The sequence below is a fragment of the Physeter macrocephalus genome, unplaced genomic scaffold (assembly GCF_002837175.3).
Source record: "Physeter macrocephalus isolate SW-GA unplaced genomic scaffold, ASM283717v5 random_1328, whole genome shotgun sequence".
Lineage (NCBI taxonomy): Eukaryota > Metazoa > Chordata > Mammalia > Artiodactyla > Physeteridae > Physeter > Physeter macrocephalus.
This window is the reverse complement of record NW_021146305.1, coordinates 1,145-25,000: the sequence shown is the minus strand read 5'-3', so window position 1 is coordinate 25,000 and position 23,856 is coordinate 1,145. Positions and strand designations below refer to the sequence as shown.

Sequence of the window (23,856 nt, the reverse complement as noted above, 5' to 3'; positions counted from 1 at the left end):
CCTGCTGTGGGAAGGCATGCTCGCTCCTGGCAGGCAGTCTAGAGCAGTGCTGTCCTGGAGAATGTTCTAGATGCACACATTCTACACCTACACTGTCCATCACAGGAACCACTTGCCACATGCCAATACAGAACACCTGAAGTGTGGCTGGTGTAATGGAGAAGCTGAAGTTTTAATTTTATCTAATTTTAATCAACTTAAATAAAAACAGCCAGGGACTTCCCTGGTGGCGCAGTGGTTAAGAATCCGCCTGCCAATGCAGGGGACATGAGTTCGATCCCTGGTCTGGGAAGATCCCACATGCCGCGGAGCAACTAAGCCCGTGCGCCACTACTGAGCCTGCACTCTAGAGCCCGTAAGCCACAACTACTGAGCCCACGTGCCACAACTACTGAAAACTTGTGCGCCTAGAGCCCGTGCTCTGCAACAAGAGAAGCCACTGCAATGAGAAGCCCGTGGACCCCACTCGCAACTAGAGTAAGCCTGCGCAAGACCCAACGCAGCCAAAAAGAAAAAATATATATGCGCGCGCACACACACACACACACACACACACACACACGGGAAATTCCCTGGCAGTCTACTGGTTAGGATTCCGTGCTTCCACTGCAGAGGGCGTGGGTTCGATCCCTATTCGGGGAACTAAGATCCTGCATGCCCCGTGGCGTGGCCAAAAATTAAAAAAAAAACAAAAAACAACCCCCCTGCCCCCTCCCCAAAAAAAAACCCAGCCACATACAGCTAAGGATGTCCATTCTGGGTTCCTGGGGGAAATGCCACTTGTCATGGTATATGACCCTTTCTTATGAGACGTGGGCATCAGCCAGTTCCCCAGCCAGTCCTGTTTGCTTCGGTGGTGTCAGCAGTGACCCCTGTTCACTCCTGATTCTGACACCCTTTGTCATGGTGTATGACCCTTTCTTATGAGACGTGGGCATCAGCCAGTTCCCCAGCCAGTCCTGTTTGCTTCGGTGGTGTCAGCAGTGACCCCTGTTCACTCCTGATTCTGACACCCTGCATCATGGTGTATGACCCTTTCTTATGAGACGTGGGCATCAGCCAGTTCCCCAGCCAGTCCTGTTTGCTTCGGTGGTGTCAGCAGTGACCCCTGTTCACTCCTGATTCTGACACCCTGCATCTCTCCCCCGGCTCCTGACCCCTCTCTGGCTGCCATACTGAACAGCACAGCCCTTGGCAGGGTCAGCCATGCCCATGCTCCAGGAGCCCCGCCCACCTTGCTCCGGGACATCCGGAAGAGGAACAGGATGGCCAGGTAGACGGGGTAGACAACCAGGCTGGACACCAGGCCGACGGCGATGGTGTCGATGCTCAGTGGGATCAGACTGGATGCGGGCCCCACACTGTGGCAGGAGAGGAGAGATGGGGCCGGCTTGGGGGGTGGGGCAAGAGGGGTTGGGGGTTGGGCAGAGGGAGGGCGTGCCGACCCCCACAGCACCCACCTGTAGGTAGCATCTCCCACAGCACCGTACCACACAGCGTTGGCACCCAGGAAGAGGCAGATGAGGAGGACGCAGCACGTGGCTCGCTGGACACGTGTAAAGCGGCTCCGAGGTGGCCTGTCCCACATGGAGAGCCAGACGTGCTTGTCAAAGAAGCCGCGCTGCAGTTCGGCCACCAGGAGGCGCTGGAACCGCTGCAGGGCCACATCACCTGGGCGGGGACAGGAGGGCTTCAGAAGATCCCAGGGCCAGGCACCCCAGCCCCCCACCCCCACCCCATGGCCCGCCACCGGGGCAGGGCCTTACTTGCCGCCAGCACCTCCTTCTCCACCAGGCCCCCGTTGGCCTCCGTCTCCACTGACAGCCAGTCGTTGACCAGGAAGAAGGTGCTGCGGGCGTTCTGCAGGTCCCTGACGATGATGTGCTGCAGGAACCAGGCGGGGCTCAGCCCTGCGGAGGGGAGGGGCAGGGCGGTCAGGGCTGGGTGGGCTGCAGGGGGATGGGGGTGGCAGCAGTGGGGCCCCCAGACCTTTGTTGTCATGCCACACGCGTATCTTCCACACGCTGCCCAGGCTGTGTGGGGTGGCGATCTGGAAGATGTCCAGGCTGTTGCGGTGGAAGGCTCCGTCCCCATCCAGGTGCCGGTGGCCGCTGCGGCTGTCCGCCCCGTACAGCATGATGCCCACATGAGCTGTGGTCCCTGGAGGACGGAGGGACAGGGGGCAGGACTCTGGGTTTGCCGCCCACCAGACACTGACCCTGGGCGAGTCTGCGCTGACAACCTTCCTTCGACAGGCACAGGCAGCCCTCACCCTGTGGCTCTGATACAAACGGATCTCAGTCACCTCAAACTATTAAATGAACGGCCCCCAGTAACACAATTCAAATGCCAGTTGTGGTGGTGCCTTAACTGCAAGTAACAGCATGGAACGTGAAGGTGGCTGCCAGCCTTCAGTCCGCTACACAAGAGATGCATGTCCTGATGGATGATGTCACCTCTCCCAGAGGCTGCTGGTGACCAGTCACCATACACCTCTCAGTCCCCACACGGACCACCAAGTCCACAGCAGTGTTGCCTCCGTGTCCCTAGTGATAAACCTACACAACGTTTTATAAAAGTGGGTCATCAACACAGAGGACCAGAAAAAAATTTTAAAGCTAAAAATAAAAGAAAGGGACTTCCTTGGTGGCGCGGTGGTTAAGAATCCGCCTGCCAATGCAGAGGACACAGGTTTGAGCCCTGGGCCGGAAAGATCCCACGAGCCATGGAGCAACTAAGCCCGTGCGCCACAACTACTGAGCCTGTGCTGTAGAGCCTGCAAGCCACAACTACTGAGCCCGCGTGCTGCAACTACTGAAGCCTGCACACCTAGAGCCCGTGCTCCACAAGAGAAGCCACCACAGTGAGAAAGAAGCCCGCGCACCGCAATGAAGAGTAGCCCCCCACTCACCTCAACAAGAGAAAGCCTGCACAAGCAGCAACGAAGACCCAACGCAGCAAAAAAAAATTTAAAAAATAAAAAATAAAAGAGAGAACCAGGTGACAAAGATGAAAGCACAGCAAAGAAATGAAAAATTGTACCAAGGAAGCGAACTTTGCATCAAAGGCAAACACACGACTGAAGAAACAGCCGACCACGGGGCCACTGTTGCTGCTGCTGCCCCAGGGGCTCTGGAGAGGCCGTTGCTGACAGCAAACTCACCAACATGAGTGAGAGCAATGGCTGCGACAAAAAGGATGAAGACGTCACATAGCAATGGATGCTGACAAAAACTTCACGTGGAAAGAACTCTCAGAGATAGTTCACAGAGAGGAGAGCACAACAAGAGGTCGGCAGCAAAGTGTCCGCTGGCCGAGGCACAAAGATACCCCCTCAGGTGGCAATTACAGATGAGAAGGCAAGCGCTGCTCAAACTACTCTTGGTAAGTTTCCCACAAAGAAATAAGGCACTTTAGCTCTCAGCGTCTGACGCTTTATGTTACACTGTACTAACTCCACATCATCACGTTTCTTTACACATTTTTAACCAAGAGTTCAAGAGCTTTTGATGTCTTGAAAACAATCTTTTCACCAGGATGACTTATTACCATTTAATAATCATTTCCCACACCAATCGTCAGGCTGTTCCACCCAGCCGCGCATGTCAGCGGCTGCCCACAGGGACTACGAGCCCATTGCATGCCCACAGGTCGCTGTGCAATTGAACGAGCTGCTGCCTGGCACAGCCATGGTGACCCAAAGCCCTGTTGGAAGCCACCCCTCTATTACAAGAGTCCCCGTCAGGAAGGCGGCCCCCCTCACCTGAGCCCCGGCCCCAGCCGGTCTTGACCAGGATCTCATACTTGAAGCGGCCCCCCTTCCCGCAGAACGGGATGACGCGGACCCGGCTGACGTCCAGCTGGTCCAGCTTACGCAGGATCACAGCCGTGACCGCGTAGGTCACCAGGCACACAGTGCACGTCAGCAGGACAATGTAGTTCACGCTTGAGGCTGGCTCCTGGGGAGACAGAGCCGTCAGGCCCCAGGGGCGCAGCCCAGCTCTCACCTGCTCAGGGCAGAGCCGGGGCTCCCCAGCAGTCCAAGGATGCAGCACCACTCACGGGGAAGATGAAGCGGACGTGGCTGGGAGGCACAAAGAGACTGGCACCGAAGGCGGTGAGGTGGCGGGTGAGGCAGACAGCCTGGCTGGGCGAGGTCTCCTCTAGGGGCACGAGGCCCTCCGTCCGCCATGCCATCTCCTTCTCGCTGAAGTACTGGCAGAGGGACGTGTACAGACCCACGGACACCTCCAGTGTTGACCATCGGAAGTGGCTGGTCAGGTTCAGGTAGTAGCTCGCGCCCAGATCTCTGGTCCTGGGAGAATTGGGGGTGTCATGGCCAGACCTGGCCTGGCCCACTCCCCAAACCCCACGGTGAGCCGCTGGGCCCTGGCACGTACGGATCCGATCATGTCCACCTGCTCTCAGAGACCAGCCCCACACCGCCAACAAGTCCCGCTGCTCCCAGGTCCAGGTCAGGACGTGCTCACCCCGGGGCAATGAAGAAGGTGTAAGGCCTGTGGTCGTCGCCTGCCAGGACCTCCAGGCTGATCCTCCTGCTGGCGGAGCAGTTGTGCTCGTTGGGCCAGGGCACAGTGTGCAGGTAGGCGGCCAGGTAGGGCTCAGGCTCCTCCGGCAGGTAGTGCCCTGCGTGTGGCATGTGCAGGCTCAGACCCCTGCTCGGGCAGCTCACACACCCCAAGGAACCACCCCAGAAGCCCTCCCCAGCCGCCCCACTGCCCTCTGGCCAGGCCCCCAGGGCTCCATGAAGCAGGAGACAGACTTTACCGAAGGCCACGAGCTGGGGGTGCACGCGAGAAACGCCTGTTCACCTGGCCACCCCACTGCCCCACACAGGCTGGGCCACAGGAGGGAAGAGGCCGCCGCCCACCGAAGGCCCCACCACACCACGCACCGTTCAGCACCATGAAAGTAAGCTGCAGGTGAAGCCCGGCCTCGGGGTTGCTGTTCTCGGGGGTGACCACGACACTGACTGAGGCCTGGGGCTGGACGATGGTGGAGCCAGCAGGGATGCGGTGGCCCTGGGCAGCCTGGTCTGAGTTGTTGGGCACTTTCACGGTGATGGCGCGCTCTGAGGCCAGCTGCCCGATGGGGATCTGGGTGCCGGCCTGTGTCTGGAAAGCCATGGACGCCACCTTGGTGGAGACAGTGTAGTTGCTGATGTAGCCAAAGGGGAAGGGGTTGGAGTCAACGAGGAGGATGAGTTGCACCACATCACTGAGGTTGGACAGGGCCCCGCTGAAGGCTGCGGGGATGGAGAAGTGGCAGCCGGGGCCCGACGCGTTGCCCTGGCACAGCAGACTCAGCGGGTCCGAGCGCTTGCCCTGTGCCACGATCTCTTCACCCGCCAGGGTCAGGGGCTCCTCGTTGAGCACACGGGAGCGCATGAGGATGCCCATGAGGGCCGATGAGAGCTGGTAGGCCCTGGACGCCACCAGTAGCGACGGTGGCTCTGCCCCCAGCTCCGAGGGCTGTGGGCCCTGCACGTCCAAACTGGCCAGGTGGATGAGGTCGCCTACAGATAGGAGAGATTAGGGGGAGAAGTGGGGGAGGGGTCATGGGGAAAGGTCAGGGGAGAGGTCCAGCTGGGGGAGAGGTCTGGTTGGGGGCAGAGATTGGAAGGGGGGGTAGAGGTGGGAGAGAGGTGGGGGAAGGTCCAGGGAGCAGCAGGTGCCCACACCTGTGATGTTGAGGATGCTGTCGGCAATGGCAGTGGGCGTCCCGGTGCCCGCAGCGGTCTCAGCCTGCAGGATGCGCATCATGCCCTCTAGCTTGTGCAGTGTCTTCTTCAGGCACGAGTGGCACACGAATTCCCAGCTGGACACCTGCAGGGAGCCCATCACCATGTCCAGCCCCACTCCAGCCCAGTTGACCCAGGCCAGGTGGGGGCCACTCAGCAGCAGCTCCCCCCACTTCTGCCCCTCAGCCCAGCTCAGCTCCGCCATGCTCGCTGTGATCCTGGAGCAGCCTCTGTGACGGCGGCCTCCCCACCTCCGTGGAGCCGTTCCAAACCACCTTTCATGTTGCAGCTGGAAAATCCATGCCAAACACAGCTACATCCATGGGCATCTCTGCCAGGAGCCCTTCAGTGGCTCTTCCCCACACACAGGCCAAGTTCAAGGTAACGTGGCCCCCCGGCCACGCACACAGCCAAGTAACCCATGTCGCAGACAGGGTGACCCCCACCCAGAAGACCTTCCCCTCTCTTCTCCACGAGGCCTCGGCAGCAATCCCCTGCCACCCTGAGCACAGTCCCCCAGCGCCGTCAAGACAGAGCCCAGCCCAGCCCAGTTGCTGAGTTCTAGGCGAGGGTGGCGGGGTCAGGTATAACCACAGGCCCACAGGCGAGAGCACAGAACAGCCTCGCCCCTCCCCACACCTGGGCCTTGTGCCCTGGACCCCTGCAGGGTCACCCTGGGGGGCACCCGTGGCTCACACTGGGACAGCTGAGAACGGGCACGTGGCCACACAGACTTGGCTAGGAAAGGAGCTCTCGGGTCGTCAGGGTTGGGGGCCCAGGGCTGCCGCAGGGCCTGTGTCTCGTCCTACCGTGCACTGGGCCAGGGCGGCCGCAACCTGCTGGATGTCGTCCACGGTGTTGACCCGCAGGGAGACCAGGGTCTCAGTGACGTTCTTGCGTATCTGGGCGCGCAGCTGCCGCCTGGGGTCTGGCTCTGCCGCCATGGCCAGGGCCTGCTCGTACTGCAGGCACAGGGGAGCCATCAGCAGGAGATGGGCAGCCCCGCCCACAGTGCAGGCCAGCCAAGAGCAGGCATCTCAGCCGCTGCCTAACACCAGCGGCAACTCGAGCTCTGTGTCAAGGGCAAAAGGGGCATTCCCCAGGACCCCACGTGGGGGCTAGGGGCACGAGGAGGAGGGGGCAGCCTGGCACTGGGGAGGGCCCCGCAAGTGGGTGCTGCAGGGAACAGGAGTGGGGCTGAGGCCCTGGTCAGGAGAGGGGGTGTGGGCCACCCCCAGCACAGAGGCCAGTGCAGGAGGGGCTCCTCGGCCGCACTGACCTCGTTGAGCACAGCGATGAGGGCCAGCGAGTACTCAATGACGTGCTGGGGGTCGGCCTGGCGCAGCAGCCCAGGCAGCGTGCTCTCTGTGAGGCTGTACAGCCAGGGCGTGAGATCTGGGAGGCCGTTGGGGGACTCCCCAGGGGGCTCTGGCAGGGTGATGGCCAGAGACCTGTGGGCAGAGGCTGTGGATGAACAGGTGGCGGGTCCCCCTCCCACCCCCGGCCAGGCCCTGTTCCACGGGCACAGGCTCACCTGTTGAGGGCGACCACGGCGGCACCCAGTTGGTCCTGCACTACTACAGCCAGGCCCACTACAAAGTGGGGTGCAAAACCGGGCGGCAGCACGGCCCCATAGGTGGAGAGGCTGCCCTTGTAGACACAGAACTCCTCGCAGTGGCCCTGGAGACAGCGCTGCAGCAGCAGGGCATACACCAGTGGAGCACCCGCGTCCTCCTCGTCCTGCCAGCCTGTGGGCCCCCAGGGCATCAGCGGGGTCCCCACGTGCCCCCCATCACCAGGGCCCCATGGCCATACTCACCCACACACTCGAAGTGCACCTTGGTGGTGAGGGCGCGCACGGCCTCGAGCGGGAAAAGGCGGCAGGAGCCCCCCAGTGGAGGGCGGTTTGGGGCAAGATGGATGGAGGCGCAGCCCTGCTCCTGGCCCGAGCGGCCCAGCACCGTGAGCGTGAACGTGTAGCCCTCGCCGTCGCGCAGCACGCCGCGCCGCACCACCAGCCGCATGCCCGCACTGCCCGTGGACGTGGTTGTCTCGTCCAGCACCAGTGTCTCATTGCTAAAGCTGCGTGCGGCCCAGCGCTGAGGGAGCACCCAGATCGCAGATGCTCAGGGGCGGGTCTCCCCCAGGCCCCCCACCTTAGGTCCCCACGCGGGACCCCCTGCTCACCCCGCGCTCGGAGCCCCCGCCGCAGTTGTCACAGCGGCCCTCCAGGTACACATAGGAGCTGCGGCTCACTGCATACACCGCCTGCGCCTTGCAAGACACACACTCCAAGGACACGATGGGTACCCGGCCACTCCGGATCAGCACCTGGAGGCCGGGCAGGATTAGAGAGAGGCATGCCCAACCTGGCCAGGAGCCTCCGGATTGGGGCTCTGCTCCTGAGGCCCAGACCCTTGAGTCTGCCCCATGTGGTGGGTGGTAGCGAAACCCATGGAAGAGCAGGGCCCCTGCCCCTGCCATCCTCCCACCTGCAGAAGCTCCTCTCAGACCCTGCCGACTCCTAAGTCAACCAGAAGCCCAGGTTCTGTGGGGCCATGAACTCAGCCCTCGCTCAGGATATTTAGGAGTTTTGTGACTCCTAGGATTGAGGGACAGGTGGGGGAGGATGGGGGAGGAGGGAATTTAATGAAGTGGAGACCATGATGGGCTTATTTTCTGCAGCACCCTGGGCTGGTCTTGGGCCTGGCACACAGCAAGCACTGGACAGGTGCTCGGCTACAAATGGATAGATGAAAAGAGGCATGAAGGTACGGATGGACGAGTGTCCACATGGGGACAAGCATAGCTCAGCTCAGCACAGCCCCGTCTGAGCCTCCCACTGCTCTCTGCACTGGGGGCAGGGCCCACATCAGACAGCCCCAGACGGCCACTCCGGGCAGAAACCTGGCATGGGGGACGGACACCCCATCCCGGGCACCAGCAGGGCCTGATGCACCCGCTCCTGTTACAGCAGCAGAAGTGGTGACATGGGGCCAAGCATACATGGTTCTGACCGCCTGACAGCTTACGGAGGGAAAGAGAGCATGCTCCACACACAGGCAAGAACAGGCCCTCCCTATTCAGGGAGGGGACACCATGCTCTGGGGAAGGGACGTGTCTCCTCGCTGTTGGCCTTCAGTGCTGCGGGGACAGTGAATTTCTCACAAACCACTAGGGCCTGTGCTGCGCCTCTAAACTTCGTGTGCAGCTATGGCCTTTTTGGAAGAAAGCGATGACAGAGAAGCATCTTGTTAAGTAGAATTAGCATCAAGAGTAATAATGACTTAAAACCAATAGTTCTAGAAGCACTAAAACAGGGCTTTCCTGATGGCGCAGTGGTTGAGAGTCCACCTGCTGATGCAGGGGACACGGGTTCGTGCCCCGGTCCAGGAAGATCCCACATACCGCGGAGAAGCTGGGCCCGTGAGCCATAGCCGCTGAGCCTGCACGTCCGGAGCCTGTGCTCCGCAAAGGGAGAGGCTACGGCAGTGAGAGGCCCGTGTACCGCAAAAAAAAAAAAAAAAGGGTGCTCGGGGACTTCCCTAGTGGCGCAGTGGTTAAGAATCTGCCTGCCAATACAGGGGACACGGGTTTGAGCCCTGGCCTGGGAAGATCCCCATGCTGCAAAGCAGCTAAGCCCATGCACTACAACTACTGAGCCTGTGCTCTAGAGCCCGTGAGCCACAACTACTGAGCCCGTGTGCCACAACTACGGAAGCCCACATGTCTAGGGCCCGTGCTCCGCAACAAGAGAAGCCTCTACAATGAGAAGCCTGCGCGCCACAACGAAGAGTAGCTCCCACTCACCGCAACATGTGGCAACAAAGACCCAACGCAGCCAAAGATTAAAAAAAAAAAAAAAATGGGTACTCGGTACTATGGGCAGGCAGGGGCCCTATGCACTCAGCCTCTCTGGAAGTCCCCCCACCCTGGGGGTTGGTAGCTCCACCCAGGGCTGGGCCAGGGCAGCACCCACCGTCTGGTTGGTGACCTCCTCCTTGCGGCCTGCCTTCCATACGGTCAGGTTGAAGGTATACTCCACACCGGCTTGCAGACGCTCCCGGGGGATGGTGACCACACTGCTCCCACGGGGCCCGAAGTTCAGCGCACACCCGCCAGTCTCACTCTGCAGTCCGTAACGGGGCGGGGCAGGGGGGCGCACAGGGGTGAGACCCTAGGCCTGCCTCCAATTAGAGCCTGGCCCCGGGACGGCTGGGAAGACCCCTCCCGCTGCTGGGATCAAGCCCACCAGGCACTCAGACATATCAAGCGGACCCAAGAGCCTGCCAGCCTCATTCACACAAACGACCTAAGGGGTATCAAGAGGACGATTGCCCCGCCATGTGGCTGACCTGCGTCGAGGCCACGCAGGCCCAGTGGAAGCTGAGCGGCGTCTGGTCACCGTCCTCCAGGTTGGGGTCATAGGACTTGCTCCCATCCAGCACCAGGTCCTGAGAGTCCGACCACACACGGTAGGAGCCACCCTCGACAATGGGCACCAGGTGCTCAGGGGCCACTGTCACATTGGCCTGGATGCTCCGTGCCAGCGGTGTGTCCCCAAACGACACCACGAACACAAAACAGTAGTGGCCCACAGGCAGCACCATCCGTGGCACCACCAGCTGGGGCCGGCTCACATCCACACTGGGCAGGGTCACCCGGGCCATGCGCCCAGGCCGCTGGCAGCTGGTAGCGCGGTACACCTCCCAGCGGTACTCAGTCTGGTACGTGACGCAGTCGCGTAGGTCAACGTGGGCCTCCAGGTAGTTGCGCTGGGAGCGCCGCATAAGTACCTGTGGGGGCAGGGCCACATCCACCTCGGGCTCCCTGCAGGCCAGCACATGGACGGTGACCGTGGTCTGCGCCACAAAGAAGCTCACCAGGTTGGAGGCATTCACCTCCACGCGGTAGTCCCCAGGCTGCAGGTAGGAGTGAGCTGCCCAGGGAACCTCCGTGTCCTCTGCCAGGGCCCCATCCCCAAAGTCCCAGTGGTAGGCCACACGCCGGGGGCTGGGGCTCGTGGCAGCCTCGAAGCGGGCCGAGCGGTTGGTGAAGCAGCGGCCGCTGTGCAGCGCCACGTGCTGAATGATGTCCTGGACCTCAACCACGAGCGTGTGGTTCACACCACCCAGCTCGTTGAAGGCTCGCACATGGATCTCCAGCAGCCCCGCAGCCACGGGGGTATAGGTGACATCGCGACCCGACAGGATGACCAGCGAGTCCCCCTGGACCTTCTGCAGTGAGAAGTACCACGCATAGGCAACACGGGAACCCCGCTGCACCCGGGCCGTGAAGTTCCTCTCGGTGCCCGTGGCGATGGCCAGCTCGCAGCAGTCGGGCACCTGGAGCCCACCCACGGCCTCCAGCACCGAGACACGCACCTGCGCCTGCACCCGGCTTACGTGGTTCTCGGCCTGGATGCTCACCGTGTAGTCCCCGACCCGGGGGAAGCTGCGGGAGAAGTGGGGCCCAGGGAGCACCTCGAGGCCAGCCCCGCTGACCTGTAGGTGGAAGCTGACGGCCGAGCCGGCGGCCAGCAGGATCTGAAAGTGAACCAGCTGCCCGGGCTCCACCACCTTCCTGCTGGCCCATAGCACCAGGCCCATGATGGGTTCCTCCACCGTGAGGTTGTGTGTGGCCACAACCCAGCTGACTGCGTTGGAGGCGTTGAGCTGAATGGAAAAGGTGCCGGCGTCAGGGAAGACCACGGCGATGTGCTGGCCATGCCTGCTGCCACCCGGCACAGCCCAGCACCAGCTCACGTTGGTGCCCGAGGCCAGCTGCCCCCAGAAAGGCACGGTGGAACTGGCCACCACAAAGCTGCAGTCCAGTTCACTGGCCCTGATGCTGAGGCCACTGACAGGCACTTGCACAGCCACCTCAATGCTGGCGTTGGCTGAGCCCAGTTGGTTCTTGGCCGTGACTGTGACCAAGTGCAGGCCGGGGCTGGGAAAGGTATGGGTGGTGGATGGCTCTGGGGTCTCCCAGCTCAGCCTTTCCTCCAGGGACCAGGTGTAAGTGACACCACTGCCACCAGCCAGCTCAGCGCGGAGGGCGACACTTGCATTGACAGCCACCGGGTTTGGGGAGGCGGCGGCGGCCAGCCACCCCACAGGCTCCACAAAGTTCACGGTGCGGTTGGCCGAGGCACTGCCCAGCATATTGGTGGCCCGCAGCTGGACGTGGTAGGTGCCAGCCTCAAGCACGGTGAGCGAGAAGGCTTTGCCGCTGCCAGCCAGGGCCAGGCCACTGTCCCGCTGAGCGGTCCAGCTGTAGGAGATGTTGGTGCCATCCCTGACTGCGGCCTGCAGCTGCAGCGTGCGGTTGGTGGGGAAGCAGCAGCTACCGCTGCCACCCATCACCTGCAGCCCCTCGATGTGCTGCAGGACATAGATGAAAATACTGTCCTGGGCGGTGCCCACATCATTCTCAGCCGTGACAATGATGTTGAAGGTGCCGACAGACCGGAAGGTGTAGGAGATGGTGGGGCCCCCAGGGATGGGCGTGCAGCGGTCACAGAGGACCCAGGAGTAGTGCACGTCACTGCCTGCCTCCAGGGAGGTGCTGAAGCTCACGCTGCCGTTCAGGGGTACCACCGTGCGGCTGGCATTGACGCTGAGCCCCCGCACACGCCGCTGCACGGTGACATTCAGCTGGGCCTCCCCACGGCTCACCTCGTTCCAGCCGGACACCCTGACGGGGAAGCAGCCCGTGCTGCTGTAGGCGTGGGTGACCACAGGGCCCTGGAGCCGCCCGCCATCACCCAGCTCCCACAGGTAGGTGGCGGGGTGCCCACGTCCCACAGCAGAGAACAGGTAGGGTTGCTGCAGCTCCAGCACGTGTGAGCCATTGACCCTGATGCCTGTGAGATGCACAGGCTCCTGCACCTCCACGAGGGCCGAGTCGTTAGCGGCTGAGATGTTGTTGGACACGGTGACCGTCACCAGGTAGGAACCTGAGTCCCAGTAGGTGAATGTGGCCTCGGGGCCCCCGACGCGGGCAGCAGCATCCTCGGTGCCGAAGTCCCAGGTGTAGCGGTAGGGGAATGGGGGCCAGGTGCAGGCAACTAGCCGGGCCGCGTCCCCGACCCGCACGAACTGCCTCTCGGGCCGCACAGTGATGTTGCCCACCTCGGGCTCCACGCAGATGCTGCTGAAGTAATGCGCCTTGTTCACGTGGCTCGACAGGACCAGCACCAGGGGGAATGTACCACTACGTGTGAAATTGTGCATCACTGTCGGGTCCCCCCGGACGGTCGTGTTGGACGAGCCGTCCCCAAAGGTCCAGTCGAAGATGTAGTTGGTAGGGTCCCCAGTGACGTGGGCTGTGAGCTGGGCGTGGGGCTGGGTGGGGATGCAGGCCGTAGGGTCGATCCACAGCACCTCCAGGACGAAGACCTGTACGGGCAGGCTCCGGGCCAGGTTTCCAGTGGGGCTGGACGCGCCCACGGTCACCGTGCAATTCTGCGCCCGCAGGTACACGTGCTCTACCGTGGCCTCAGGGCCCATGAGCACTGTGCCGTCCCCCATGTCGAAAGTCCATGTGACGTTGTTGCCCGAATCCAGGGTGGCGCTGACCACCACGGGTGCACCCTGCTCCACGGCCGGGCTCAGGCTCACGGTCAGGCCACGGAGCTCCTCAAAGACATGGACGCTGATACTCGCCACTGCGCTACTCACCGTGTTGTTGACCTTCAGTCGGATGTGGTATGCGCCCCTCGAGGCGAACGTGTGGTTGACCTCTGGCTGGGGCTGTGTTACAGCTGGGGAGCCATCCCCGAAGTCCCACGTGTATAGGACACCCCCGGGTGAGGGAAGCGGGTGCGGGAAGAAGGTGACAGGCCAGCCAGCCACCAGGACCCGGCTGCCTGCGGCCACGGCCACAGCAGGCAGGGTGGCGCGCACACTCACAGGCACCTGCTGCGTCAGGTTCTCGAAGGTACTGGACACGAGCAGGGTCAGGTTGTATTCACCTGGCAGACAGGCCCAGAATGGGGACGGAGCCGGAGCCGCCGCCACCACCTACTCAGCAGAACCTCTCCTAACCCCGTGCTGTGGGCAGGGGCCTGGGGTGGGGGTGAGGCGCAAAGCAGGGCCCCAGTTATAATGTGAACAGAGAAAGCCCTTGGACCCAGGCCTGGGTGCTCTCAGTACAGGGCGAGACGCAGGGCTGAGGCAGAAATATGAAGAGCAACCATCTCCAGGTACGAGTGCCCTTGGGGTGACAGGGCAGGCATAGGTGCAGGGCTGGGATCATAGAGGCAGGGCTGGGATCATAGGGGTACCACTGTTTACTCTGCATTTCTGTGTGTGAGGCTTCTGGAACTTCAAAAATGACTAAAAGGAACCTTCCCTTCTCCCCCAAAAAAGGCTCAGGGGAGGAGTCAGGAGGGGATAGAAGGGTCCAGTTTCTGGCCGGCACACTTGAATCATGGGTCTCAGAGGCCTAGTCTACTCCTCAACCCTGGACATCCCTTCTTCACCCCAGTGAGGGCCCTGCGCCATCAGCCCAGGCTGGATCCCGGGAGGCAGGACCAAGGGGGGCCGTCCCCCAGGGAGGGGCTGTCCCCGGGGCAGGGCTCGCCCTAGCTGGAGGCTGGCAGGGCAGCAGGCCTGCCCCTTACCTGGGACAGTGTAGGTGTGTGTGATGTTGTGCTCCACCAGCACCTGGGCCACTGTGGGGTCTGGGACCTGGAAGGACTCGTTGTATGGAGGCTTGAACTGGCCGATCACCTGCTCCCCATCCCCGAAGGTCCACCTGCCAGGACAGCGAGCAGGCTAGGAGGGAGGGGTAGGAGGGAGGGGGTAGGAGGGAGGGGGTGTGGAGGGCCCGGCTGTAGCCCCTTTCCTTGCACCTCCTTTCAGGGTACCACCCGCCCTGCTGCAGCCCCCCAGCCGTTCCCAACGTCCTATGTACCCAGCACGTCGTGACAGATGAGGAGGTGGAGGCTGGGGCCCCACCCAGGGGCCCAGCACACTCACAGAAAGGCGACCTCCATGGCCGAGTCCACCAGCACATCAGCCGCCAGCGCCAGCGTGGCATTGGGGGGCAGCACGGGCGGCACCGCAGACACCCGCAGGCCCCGCATCCTGTGCATCCGCTCGACGGTGACGTTGTAGTTCACAGTGACGTTGCTCACGTGGTTGGAGGCCGTCAGCTGTGGGGACAGGTGGCAGTGAGCAGGCCACCAGCCAGCCACAGGGCAGCGTGGACAGAGCCCCTCCCCGCACTCACCCACAGCTGCCACGGGGTCCTCGGGAGCAAAGCAGAACAGAAGGCACAGGTGAGCAGCGGACAGCCCAGCCCCCGCCCCCCCCACCCTACTCTCCACCCTGTGCCCACGCCCCCCGCCCACCGAGAGCTTGAAGACGGCGGCGCTCTGGTAGATGACGTTGAAGACCACATTGTGGAAGGTCAGGGACTGCTTGTCATCAATGGTCCAGCGGAAGACCACGTCCGAGCCAGCCTCTACCACGGGGCTGTACCTCTGCGGAAGGGCACAGCGTCAGCTGGCCATGGCCCTGCCCCAGCCCAAGGTCTTTGGGGGACCAACTGTGCCCTCAACCCACGTCTATCCGCCTGGACATAGCTCCCTATAGGGCTTCCCTCTAGGCTAAGGAGGCCACACAGTGCGGGGCTGAGCCTGGGCTTGGTTACATTCTGACCTCTCTGTACCTCAGTTTCCTCATCTGTAAAGTAAACCCAACACCTGTGACAAGAAGCCAACCCACCTCAGTCTGTGCATCCCCATCCCAGGGCTCCTGCTCAGGCCCCCGTAGCTGGACAGCACAGTGCCATTTGGGAAGGCACGTGAGTCTCAATGGGCCTCATGGTTCTGGATGTTTACCTGAGTCACCTGATAGAACAGGTGTGAACAGGGAAGCCAGGGGAAGGGGACACAACTGCCCAACTGCCCAACAGCCCCTGTGCTAAGGCTGCAGAACTGGTGGCTGCCTTATGCGAGGTGGATACTCCCAAGACAGGGACAGCCCCTCCCAGAGTGGCATCGACAGTGGCCGGGTGGCATCAGACCCCAACCTCAAAAAGCGCTCACTTTAGCCAGGTGGAAACACAGCAGGGCCCCCAAAACACACCCAGGATCAGCGAGGTCAGAGGTGGGTGAAGAGCTCGACAATTCGTGCAGGAAATGTGAGAGCAAAAAGAAGCGTTTTCAGAGCGACTGTTTCACAGGTGACTTCCCAGTAACTTAGGAATTAACGAACCATCTGAGGAGCCACTGAACAGGACCTGCCCAGAAACCGACACCGAGCCCACTGTCCCGGGCGGCCAAGTGCTCTCCTCGCTGGCGAGAGGCCGCCCTCTGCATAGGCACCTTGTCTCAGGGCGGGGCGGGGCGGGGGGGCAGGGGGGCGGGGGGCCCACACTCACCACCAGGACACCCTGCAGCACGCGGGCCTCAGGGCTGGGCGTGGCGCGGAGACCGCGGATGGGCTCCTCAGCCTTCACCCGCAGGCTGAGGTTGGCCCGGCCGGCACCGTTCTCCACCACAACCTCCACATCGTGTTCACCCTCGCTGAGCCCGGGCAGCGTCAGCACCGAGAACAGGGTGCTATTGGCCTCGTGGGCACAGTCGGGCACCAGGGCAGCCACAGCGGCAGGGCAGGCAGCCTTGAAGGGCGCACTGACGTTGCCCCCAGGCCAGCATGCCGTGGCCGTGGCGTTGGTGCCAGAGTCCACCTGGAGCACCAAGGTCGAGCCGTTGGTGGGCATGTAGAGGCGGCCGTCGTAGGGGGCCGGGTAGATGGCCCGAAGGCCTGCCACCGGGGAGAGCACGTTGAAGATGCAGGACAGGTTGTGCCTGGACACGCTGTTGCCCACTGTAGCCCTGACCTCATAGCGCCCCGGCCGCCGCAGCCCCGGGTTGGGGCTCAGGCCCAGCAGAGGGGTGAGCCGCTCTGTGGCAACAAGCAGCCGCAGGGCACAGGCAGGGCCAGCCGGGCCCGCCTCCAGCTGGGCAGGCAGGTGGGCCAGCCAGGCTGAGACGTTGGTGGAGAAGTACGGGGCCTCGGAGCCAGGGATGCCGAGTGCCGTGGGGCAGCGCAGGAAGGCGCCCGGTCCGGCATCGTGCTGCAAGCTGATGAGGTCACCAGGGAGCAGGGGGCTGTCCTGGCCGTGGAAGGTGACCTACAGGAGAGAGGGGTGGGCCTGTGTCAGGTCCTCACAGTGGGTCAGGGGCCTGTAGGCAGCACTGGGCCGGGGGCTCTAGCGGGCGGCAGAAGCCCCCTGGGGTAACCCAGAGTCACCCCCTACAGAGGTCTCAACTCTCCTCATTCACTCACACACCACCAGGCTTCACAGGGGCCTCCAAGGCACTCAAGATGGGGACAGACGGAACACACAGGGCAGAGAGGATGCAGGCAGGGGTGGGGCTTCCCCAGACAGGAGAGGGACTTCTGGACACTGGCCAGCCTTGCCCAGAGAGGGGTAGAGTCCTCCTTAAAAGGCAAGTGCAAAGGCCCTGGGGCGGGAGCTTCTCACCGTTGGCAGAGGAGGAGAGAACTGCTGAGGCGGGAGGCAGGTGGTTAGGGGACTTGGAGGGCTGTGCAGAACAATCTGCATTTTGTTTGTGTTTGATGGGGAGGCAGAAGGCACCTAGGCCAGTGATACACACCGAGTACTGGGCGGGGGCGCCCGCAGGCACAGAGAAGAGGAACTCTTTCCACAATGCATAGGAGACCCCAGGGAGCCCCAGCCCTGATGTGGATCCATTGGCACAGGCCCGAAGGTGGCAGGGGGCATCCAGAGGCAGGCAGATGTTGGATCTAGGGCACGGGTGTCCTTCTGGTGTGCATGTAGGGATGGACTCAGTCCTGTTTTCCAGGGACCTACTCCGGGGCTCGCTGCTGTTTCCTGGGGCCCCTGCAAGGAAAGGAGGGGTGTCAGGTACCCCAATTTGCTAACAGATCATAAGGACGCCCTGCTATGACATGAGGTCTCGCCAGGCAGTGTACCCAGCCCCCATCATCACTCCTCTAACTCTCCCCACACCAGGCCAGCTGACTGACTCCAGAGAGTCCCCAGCCCCAGCAATTTCCCCACCAAACCCATCCTTGGGATCCCCAGCATGAGTTGGCATCTCTGTGGACCCCACTCTGTCCACCTTGAGGCTGGAGACCAATCCAGTGGGCAAGGGACCAGCAGACACCACAGTGCAGAGAGGCCGCTCGAGCCCCCCAAGTCCCACTGCCAGGATGGAGTCCCACCTGTTCCTCGCATGGCCCGATACACCTGCAGCCGCAGCTGGGCAGGCCCACCGAGCTCCAGGGTCCCGAACTCGGCAGCAGTGAGGAAAGCTTCGCGGCTCGGGCTCAAGCCAGGAAACACCATCACCTGCCAGGGCAGGGGGGCCACTCAGCTCCACCGACACCGGCCCTCAGCCGGCCCCACCCCGATGCCCAAACACCCACCAGGTCAGAGGGGAGGAGCCACCAGCTGGGCCTTCAAGAGGCCCCCACTGGCCTCATTTCACACAGTGGGAGACAATTCACTCAGGAGAAAAAAATCAGGTCAAAACCATCTGTGGGGCTTCCCTGGTGGCGCAGTGGTTGAGAGTCCGCCTGCCAATGCAGGGGACACGGGTTCGTGCCCTGGTCGGGGAAGATCCCACATGCCGCGGAGCGGCTAGGCCCGTGAGCCCTGGCCGCTGAGCCTGTGCTCCGCAACGGGAGAGGCCACGACAGTGAGAGGCCCGCGTACCGCCAAAAAAAAAAAAAAAAAAAAAAAAAAACCCATCTGTGAGCAACAGGAATTGTACCTTCATTTCTAAAAAATCCCCAAGCACCGAGAGAAAACGCTCAGGAGCGTTCAGGGCTCTCCCAATGCCAGGCCTCGGTGCTACTCCCCTCTGCACTGACTCTACTGGACACAGAATGTTAATAAGGCCCAGAAAAAGGCTTCTTGTTTTTTAAAGGGAACTGCAACAGCCAGGGCAAGAAGCCTGGAAGGCCAGCCTACCTCAACGGACTCCCGGGGGGCTGTGAGGGCCTCCTGCTGCACCAGGGGGCTCAGGGGCCCCTGCAGGTCCCCACTGGGTGCTCCCACGAGGAAGTTCTCTGCATCCCACACAGGGCCTGGGGTGCAAGTATGCAATGAGGTGCTGTTCTCAGGCCAAGGAGTGTGTTGGGGGCCCAGGGTGGGGCCAGACCTGGGACTGAGCCACCTGGCAGTAGCCCCTGGCTCCCACCACCTGTTTTGTCCAGTGAGGGCTCAGTCCGGGACAGTAGACACTCAGCAAACACCTAACAAACACTGAACAGCTAAGGAATGAACTGGGGTGCCAGGGGCAGCTGTCCTGGTCAGGATGGCAGGAGCTCCCGGGGTGGCCAGGGGACCCTGTATGCTTTGGAGGAGGGGTGTCCTGAGCCAGAGCAGCAGGTGCTCCCCAGCCTCCCAGGGGCCCCAGCGCACCTCCGGGCCGGAGCTCACAGACGTAACTGTGCGGTGCCGAGCACAGGTCCGTGTTGCACTGCCCAGCAGGCCCGAGCCGCACGCAGCGCTCAGCTGTGGCGGGGTGTGGCTCCCCGGGCAGCCAGTTCTGGCAGCTCTCCAGGCTGAAGGCCTCACCCTGTGGCGCTGGGCCCACCTCTACCCCCTCCACAGCCGAGAAGCCGATCCACACGTCCAGGCTCCTGCAGGCAGACAGAGGGAAGGGCAGGTGCTCGGGGGCTCCCCGGAGACAAGCACCCCTCCCTCTGCCCTCTCTCTGGGGGCACCCTCCTCAGAGCAGCCTGTCAGGCAGGCTCTGCCTCTGTCCCCACTTTCCAAATGGGGAAACTGAGGCTCAGACATGACTTGGCAAGCAAGGCCCACACCAGTGCCCAACCAATCACCCATCCCATGGGGCCAGGGGCCCAATGAGACCCTCATGGGGTTCCACCTCACTCTGGTCCAGGGCCACGTAGACCTGTGTGTGCCCGGAGGTGAGGCTCCAGGTGTGGCACTGGGGACCAAGACACCCACATATCAGCCCCCAAACAGGCTACTCCCCACAGCTCTGCCAGGACAGAGAGTCCCTCCTGGAGGCAGGGCTTGTAGATACAAGGACAGGGACAAATATTGGGACAGGGTCAGACAGAGGGACAGGCAGCAGGGGTGGCTGAGGTGCTGTGGTCAGAGCTGGGTGCTGGGGCTGCATTAGTACCTGGAAACCAAGTGACCTTGGGCAAGGGCTTTGACTGCTTTGGGCCTCGATTTTTCCCCTCGGGAAGTCCAGGGTGACCCACAGTCCAATCAGCCCCTTCCCACACAGGGACCCTGGGAGAGGAGGGGGGCCAGCCTCCACCCCATCCCGCCCCCCAGCCATGGCAGGTGCTAAGGGCTGAGTAGAGACCAGGCAGGGCCACCTATGGTGACCACTACAGATCACACACCCTCACAGGCCCGGGCAGCCAGAGCGTCCGAGGCTCCTCGTGCATGGGCAGCGCTTGGCAGCAGTGACCACCCGGGGGGGAGCAGCATGAGGAGCAGGAGGAAGAGCAGCCTCTGTGGTCACACCAGAACTTCCCGTCCCTGCCAGGAGGGGCCCTCCATGGGACAGTGGGGGAAGGATACAGGGCCGGGGATGCACCTCCCACAGTGGGCACCCGTGTCCACATCTGTGCCGGGAGAGCTGATAGGAACAGCCACACGCGGGCACAACATGGCTCCTCATCCCCAGAGCCAGGCTGGCTGGCCGGACACAGCACCTCCAGACACCCCAATATGCTCATGCTCCATCCCCACCCCAGCATTCTGGGGACCTCCCCCCACCTCACAGCCTCTCCGAGGACCAGCGGCATTTGGGAAGGCACCTGGTGACGCGGGAGACCAGGAAGTGCTGGACGGCAGGACTGTCCACCATGGCCAGGGCAGCCCCGGCCCAGGCCCGGCACTGCTCCTGAGCCTGCAGCCAGGCCGCCTTCTCCACCACCAGGCGGTAGCAGTGCCCGTTACCAGGGAAGATCTCAGTGTCCGAGGGGCAGAGCGGATGCACCACTGGAGGGTCAGAGGGCAGAGAGACGGGGCATCGATGTGTGCCCAACCAGGGCTGCCCCACCCACCCCGACTCAGGCCCAGGGGCAGGGCAGCCCCACCTCGGGCTGGCTCCTCGCCCAGGGCCACGATGCTGTAGGTGGCCTCGAGGCCGGAGCCGCCACGGTTTCGGACGCCAAGCTTCAGGGTCTCGTCGCTATGCACAGAGGCCAAACACATGAGCTCCAGGGCTATGGGAGCCGCCTCCACCCGCACCTCTGCCCAGAGGCGAGCAGAGCCGACCCCCAGGGCCAGCACGGCCGTCACGGGATAGCGCCCAGGCAGCACATAGTGGTGAGTGGCATCCGGGCCAGCAATGTCCACCTCAGGGGAGCCATCGCCGAAGTCCCAGCGCGTGGAGCTGACGGGCAGTGAGGCAGTGACGTGGAAGGCTGCAGGCTGGCCAGAGGCCAGGGGTCCTTGGGGCCCCACCAGGGCAGCCCCTGGGGAGGCAGGGAAGATGTTCTGGAGGAGGGTGGGCCCCCAGCAGGTGGGGGCGGGGGGCAGTGAGGGGCTGGAGCAGGAGGGTAGGCAGGCCGAAGAGGCATTGGGAGGCCGGGCCAACCCGCACAGACACCTGCCCTGCTCTGAGAGGGCCGCGAGGCCCTGGCCAGCCGCGAAGCAGAAGGCGCTGCAGGCCTCAGGGGCCAGCGGGCCCTCGTGGGCAGCTGAGAAAGCCACCAGAGTCACGGCGCCCGAGCTGTCATCAGGGACACAGGCGACGTACTCCTCACCTGGAAGGGACGGTCAGGCTGGTCCCGAGGGTGTACCCCACACCATTCTACACCCCAGATCACATCATCTCCGACCCTCCAATGGCTGCGTGGCGCTCACCCCCACCCCCAGGCTGATCTCCCTGCCTCCCGCCCACATGGTTCCCTGGTCCAGAGGGCCTCCCTGACCCCTCCCCCAGTCAGTCTGTCTCAGCCCCTGTAATTATTTCTGTCGTGCAGCTGTTCTCTGATCCTCATCTGCCACCCTAAGCTGGAGACCCCTGAACACCGGCAGGGTTCCCGCCGGCTGTTTGGCCAAGCTGCCCGGCAGGGAGGGACCAAGTGTGTCCCGCCCACCCGCACTCACCACAGCTGCTGTCCAACAGGGGGCCGCTGAGGAGGGGCCGGCCGGCCAGGGGGCCGGGCCCAGCGCACGTGGCTGCCTCGGGCCGCACCACGTGGACCTGCTGCTCCTCTGCCCAGCGCGGCAGCCAGGCCAGACCACAGTCACACTCCAGCGGGTTCCCGCTCAGGTTTCTGCAGGGGGCGGGGCAGGCTCAGAGGGCAGGTGTGGGGGCCATGGGCCCAGCTGCCAACAGCCACCAAAACCAACAAAACTTACATTTCACTTAAATTAAATAAATTAGCAAATATTCCTTCTTCTAATGTAGAAATCTTGTTGTTGCTTATGTCCCTGGAAGAAAGGAGAGATTCGACATGGTCTGACGCGAGCCCCCTTAACCGCAACAGTGACAGGCAGCCGCCACCTGCCCACTGCATGGAATCCCGCAGCGGCCCTGGAGGGGACACTCACAGCTCCGTCAGCGCCGAGAGGTTCGCCAGGAGCCCGACGTCCAGCGCCCGGAGCAGGTTGTGGGAGACGTCTCTAGAGAGCAAAGCAGCTGCAGGTCAGTGTTGGGGCCCAAGGCAGGGCACAGAGTCCACCCAGGCCCACCTCAGACGCTCTCCAGCTGCAGCCTCCCACCCTCTGAGCTCCCTCTTCCCAGGGCCAGAGGTGGAAGACCTGAATGAACTCTCATCTGGAGAGCCCGAGGCAGGAGAGAGCTGGCCCCTCAGCACTCCATCCATGCCCTGCCCCTTCCCCTCCCACCCCCTGCCCCCTCGCCCAGCAGGACTGCACCATGGAGGGCAGGCTTCACCCCTCCACACAGGGTTCAGAACACACAAGGCAGCCCAGGGGTTTCCAGGGCCAGGGGCCCAGCTGCTACCAGCTGGAGGGTGGGGGGAATGTGGCACAGACCACACAAACGGGAAGGGGGCTCTGGTGGATGACCCCACAGCAGAGCAGTACTGACAGCCCGTGCTAAGTCTCTGGGGTCTGGGCACCAGAGTTAGAGCTGGATCTCCATAATCCCAGGCCCTCAAGGAGAACCGAACATGGTGCAAGACATGGGAGAAGAGTCACGGGTTCTCAAAGCATGAAACTATGAGCAGAAATAAAACATCAAAAGCCGAAAGATCCAACTGCACAAAAACATGCAACTTCCACACAAAATATCATAAAATCAGAAAACAAACTACAAGCTGGGAAAAGCACTAGCAATTTAGATGATGGATTAAAGGCCCATAATCCCCTTTCCACATATGCTGTTAACAAACCATAAAGAAAGCAAGCTACTCCAGGGGGAAAAAAAAAGGCCAAAGATGAGAATAGGCAAGATTAACGAAAGATATACAAATGTCACAGATACATAGAAAAACACCCGGTCTCATAACAACTGGAGAAACACCAACGAAAACAGCACAACAGCACTTTTTGTCTACCATCACCCCCAGTGCAGGTGATGTGGTGGTGACACACCAGTGACCACACTCCAATGACTACATGACTCCAGCCCCTCGCAAGTCTTTCCGAGGATACACTCTCTAGCCAACAATTCCACCTCCCCACCCGGCATAGAGGTGGAGGCCAGTCGCCCGGCCCGTCCACCTCCTGGGCAGGGACCCCAGACCAGCCTGACTCACTGGACACCTCCAGTCGCCGCTCCCCCCAGGCCTCCCTGTGCTCCCACAGGTCTATACCTCCCGCCACAGTCTCCAAACTGACGAGGGCTGGGCCTCCCACCCTTGGAGCCTCTGCCCTTCCAGGTGTCACTCTGGCCCTGTGATGTCCCCAGAATGCCTCTCACCAGGTCTGCCCTTCCCACTAGGCCTGCCCTTCCCACTGATGACCACCCAGTCATACAGAGGCCAAAGGTCTGTCAATGCCTCCTCCAGGCCTGTCGCCAGGTCCTGTCAACCCAGCTCCTAAAACATTCAGACTCCCCCACCCTACCCGAGCCACAGCCTGGTCCAGACCCCCATCACTGGGCACCTGCCCAGCCTTCA

The 23,856-nt window shown here is 62.3% G+C and overlaps 1 protein-coding gene across 1 annotated transcript; it reads right to left on the bottom strand.

Moving 5' to 3' along the window:
• Positions 1 to 1,039: 1,039 nt before the first annotated feature.
• On the bottom strand, positions 1,040 to 22,393 carry LOC102980689 (polycystin-1; the record flags this gene model as incomplete). The annotated part of the gene is made up of 29 exons (XM_028486514.1): positions 1,040 to 1,361; positions 1,461 to 1,671; positions 1,767 to 1,910; positions 1,990 to 2,160; positions 3,764 to 3,959; positions 4,063 to 4,315; positions 4,491 to 4,647; positions 4,916 to 5,536; positions 5,702 to 5,846; positions 6,571 to 6,723; positions 7,041 to 7,212; positions 7,296 to 7,509; positions 7,581 to 7,860; positions 7,949 to 8,092; positions 9,741 to 9,890; positions 10,117 to 13,736; positions 14,388 to 14,521; positions 14,746 to 14,921; positions 15,120 to 15,251; positions 16,154 to 16,909; positions 17,397 to 17,644; positions 17,989 to 18,115; positions 18,740 to 18,855; positions 19,193 to 19,413; positions 20,575 to 20,758; positions 20,857 to 21,528; positions 21,875 to 22,044; positions 22,130 to 22,201; positions 22,322 to 22,393. Coding segments are annotated over 29 exons (10,033 nt in total), but the record flags the coding sequence as incomplete, so codon positions are not given.
• Positions 22,394 to 23,856: the final 1,463 nt, after the last annotated feature.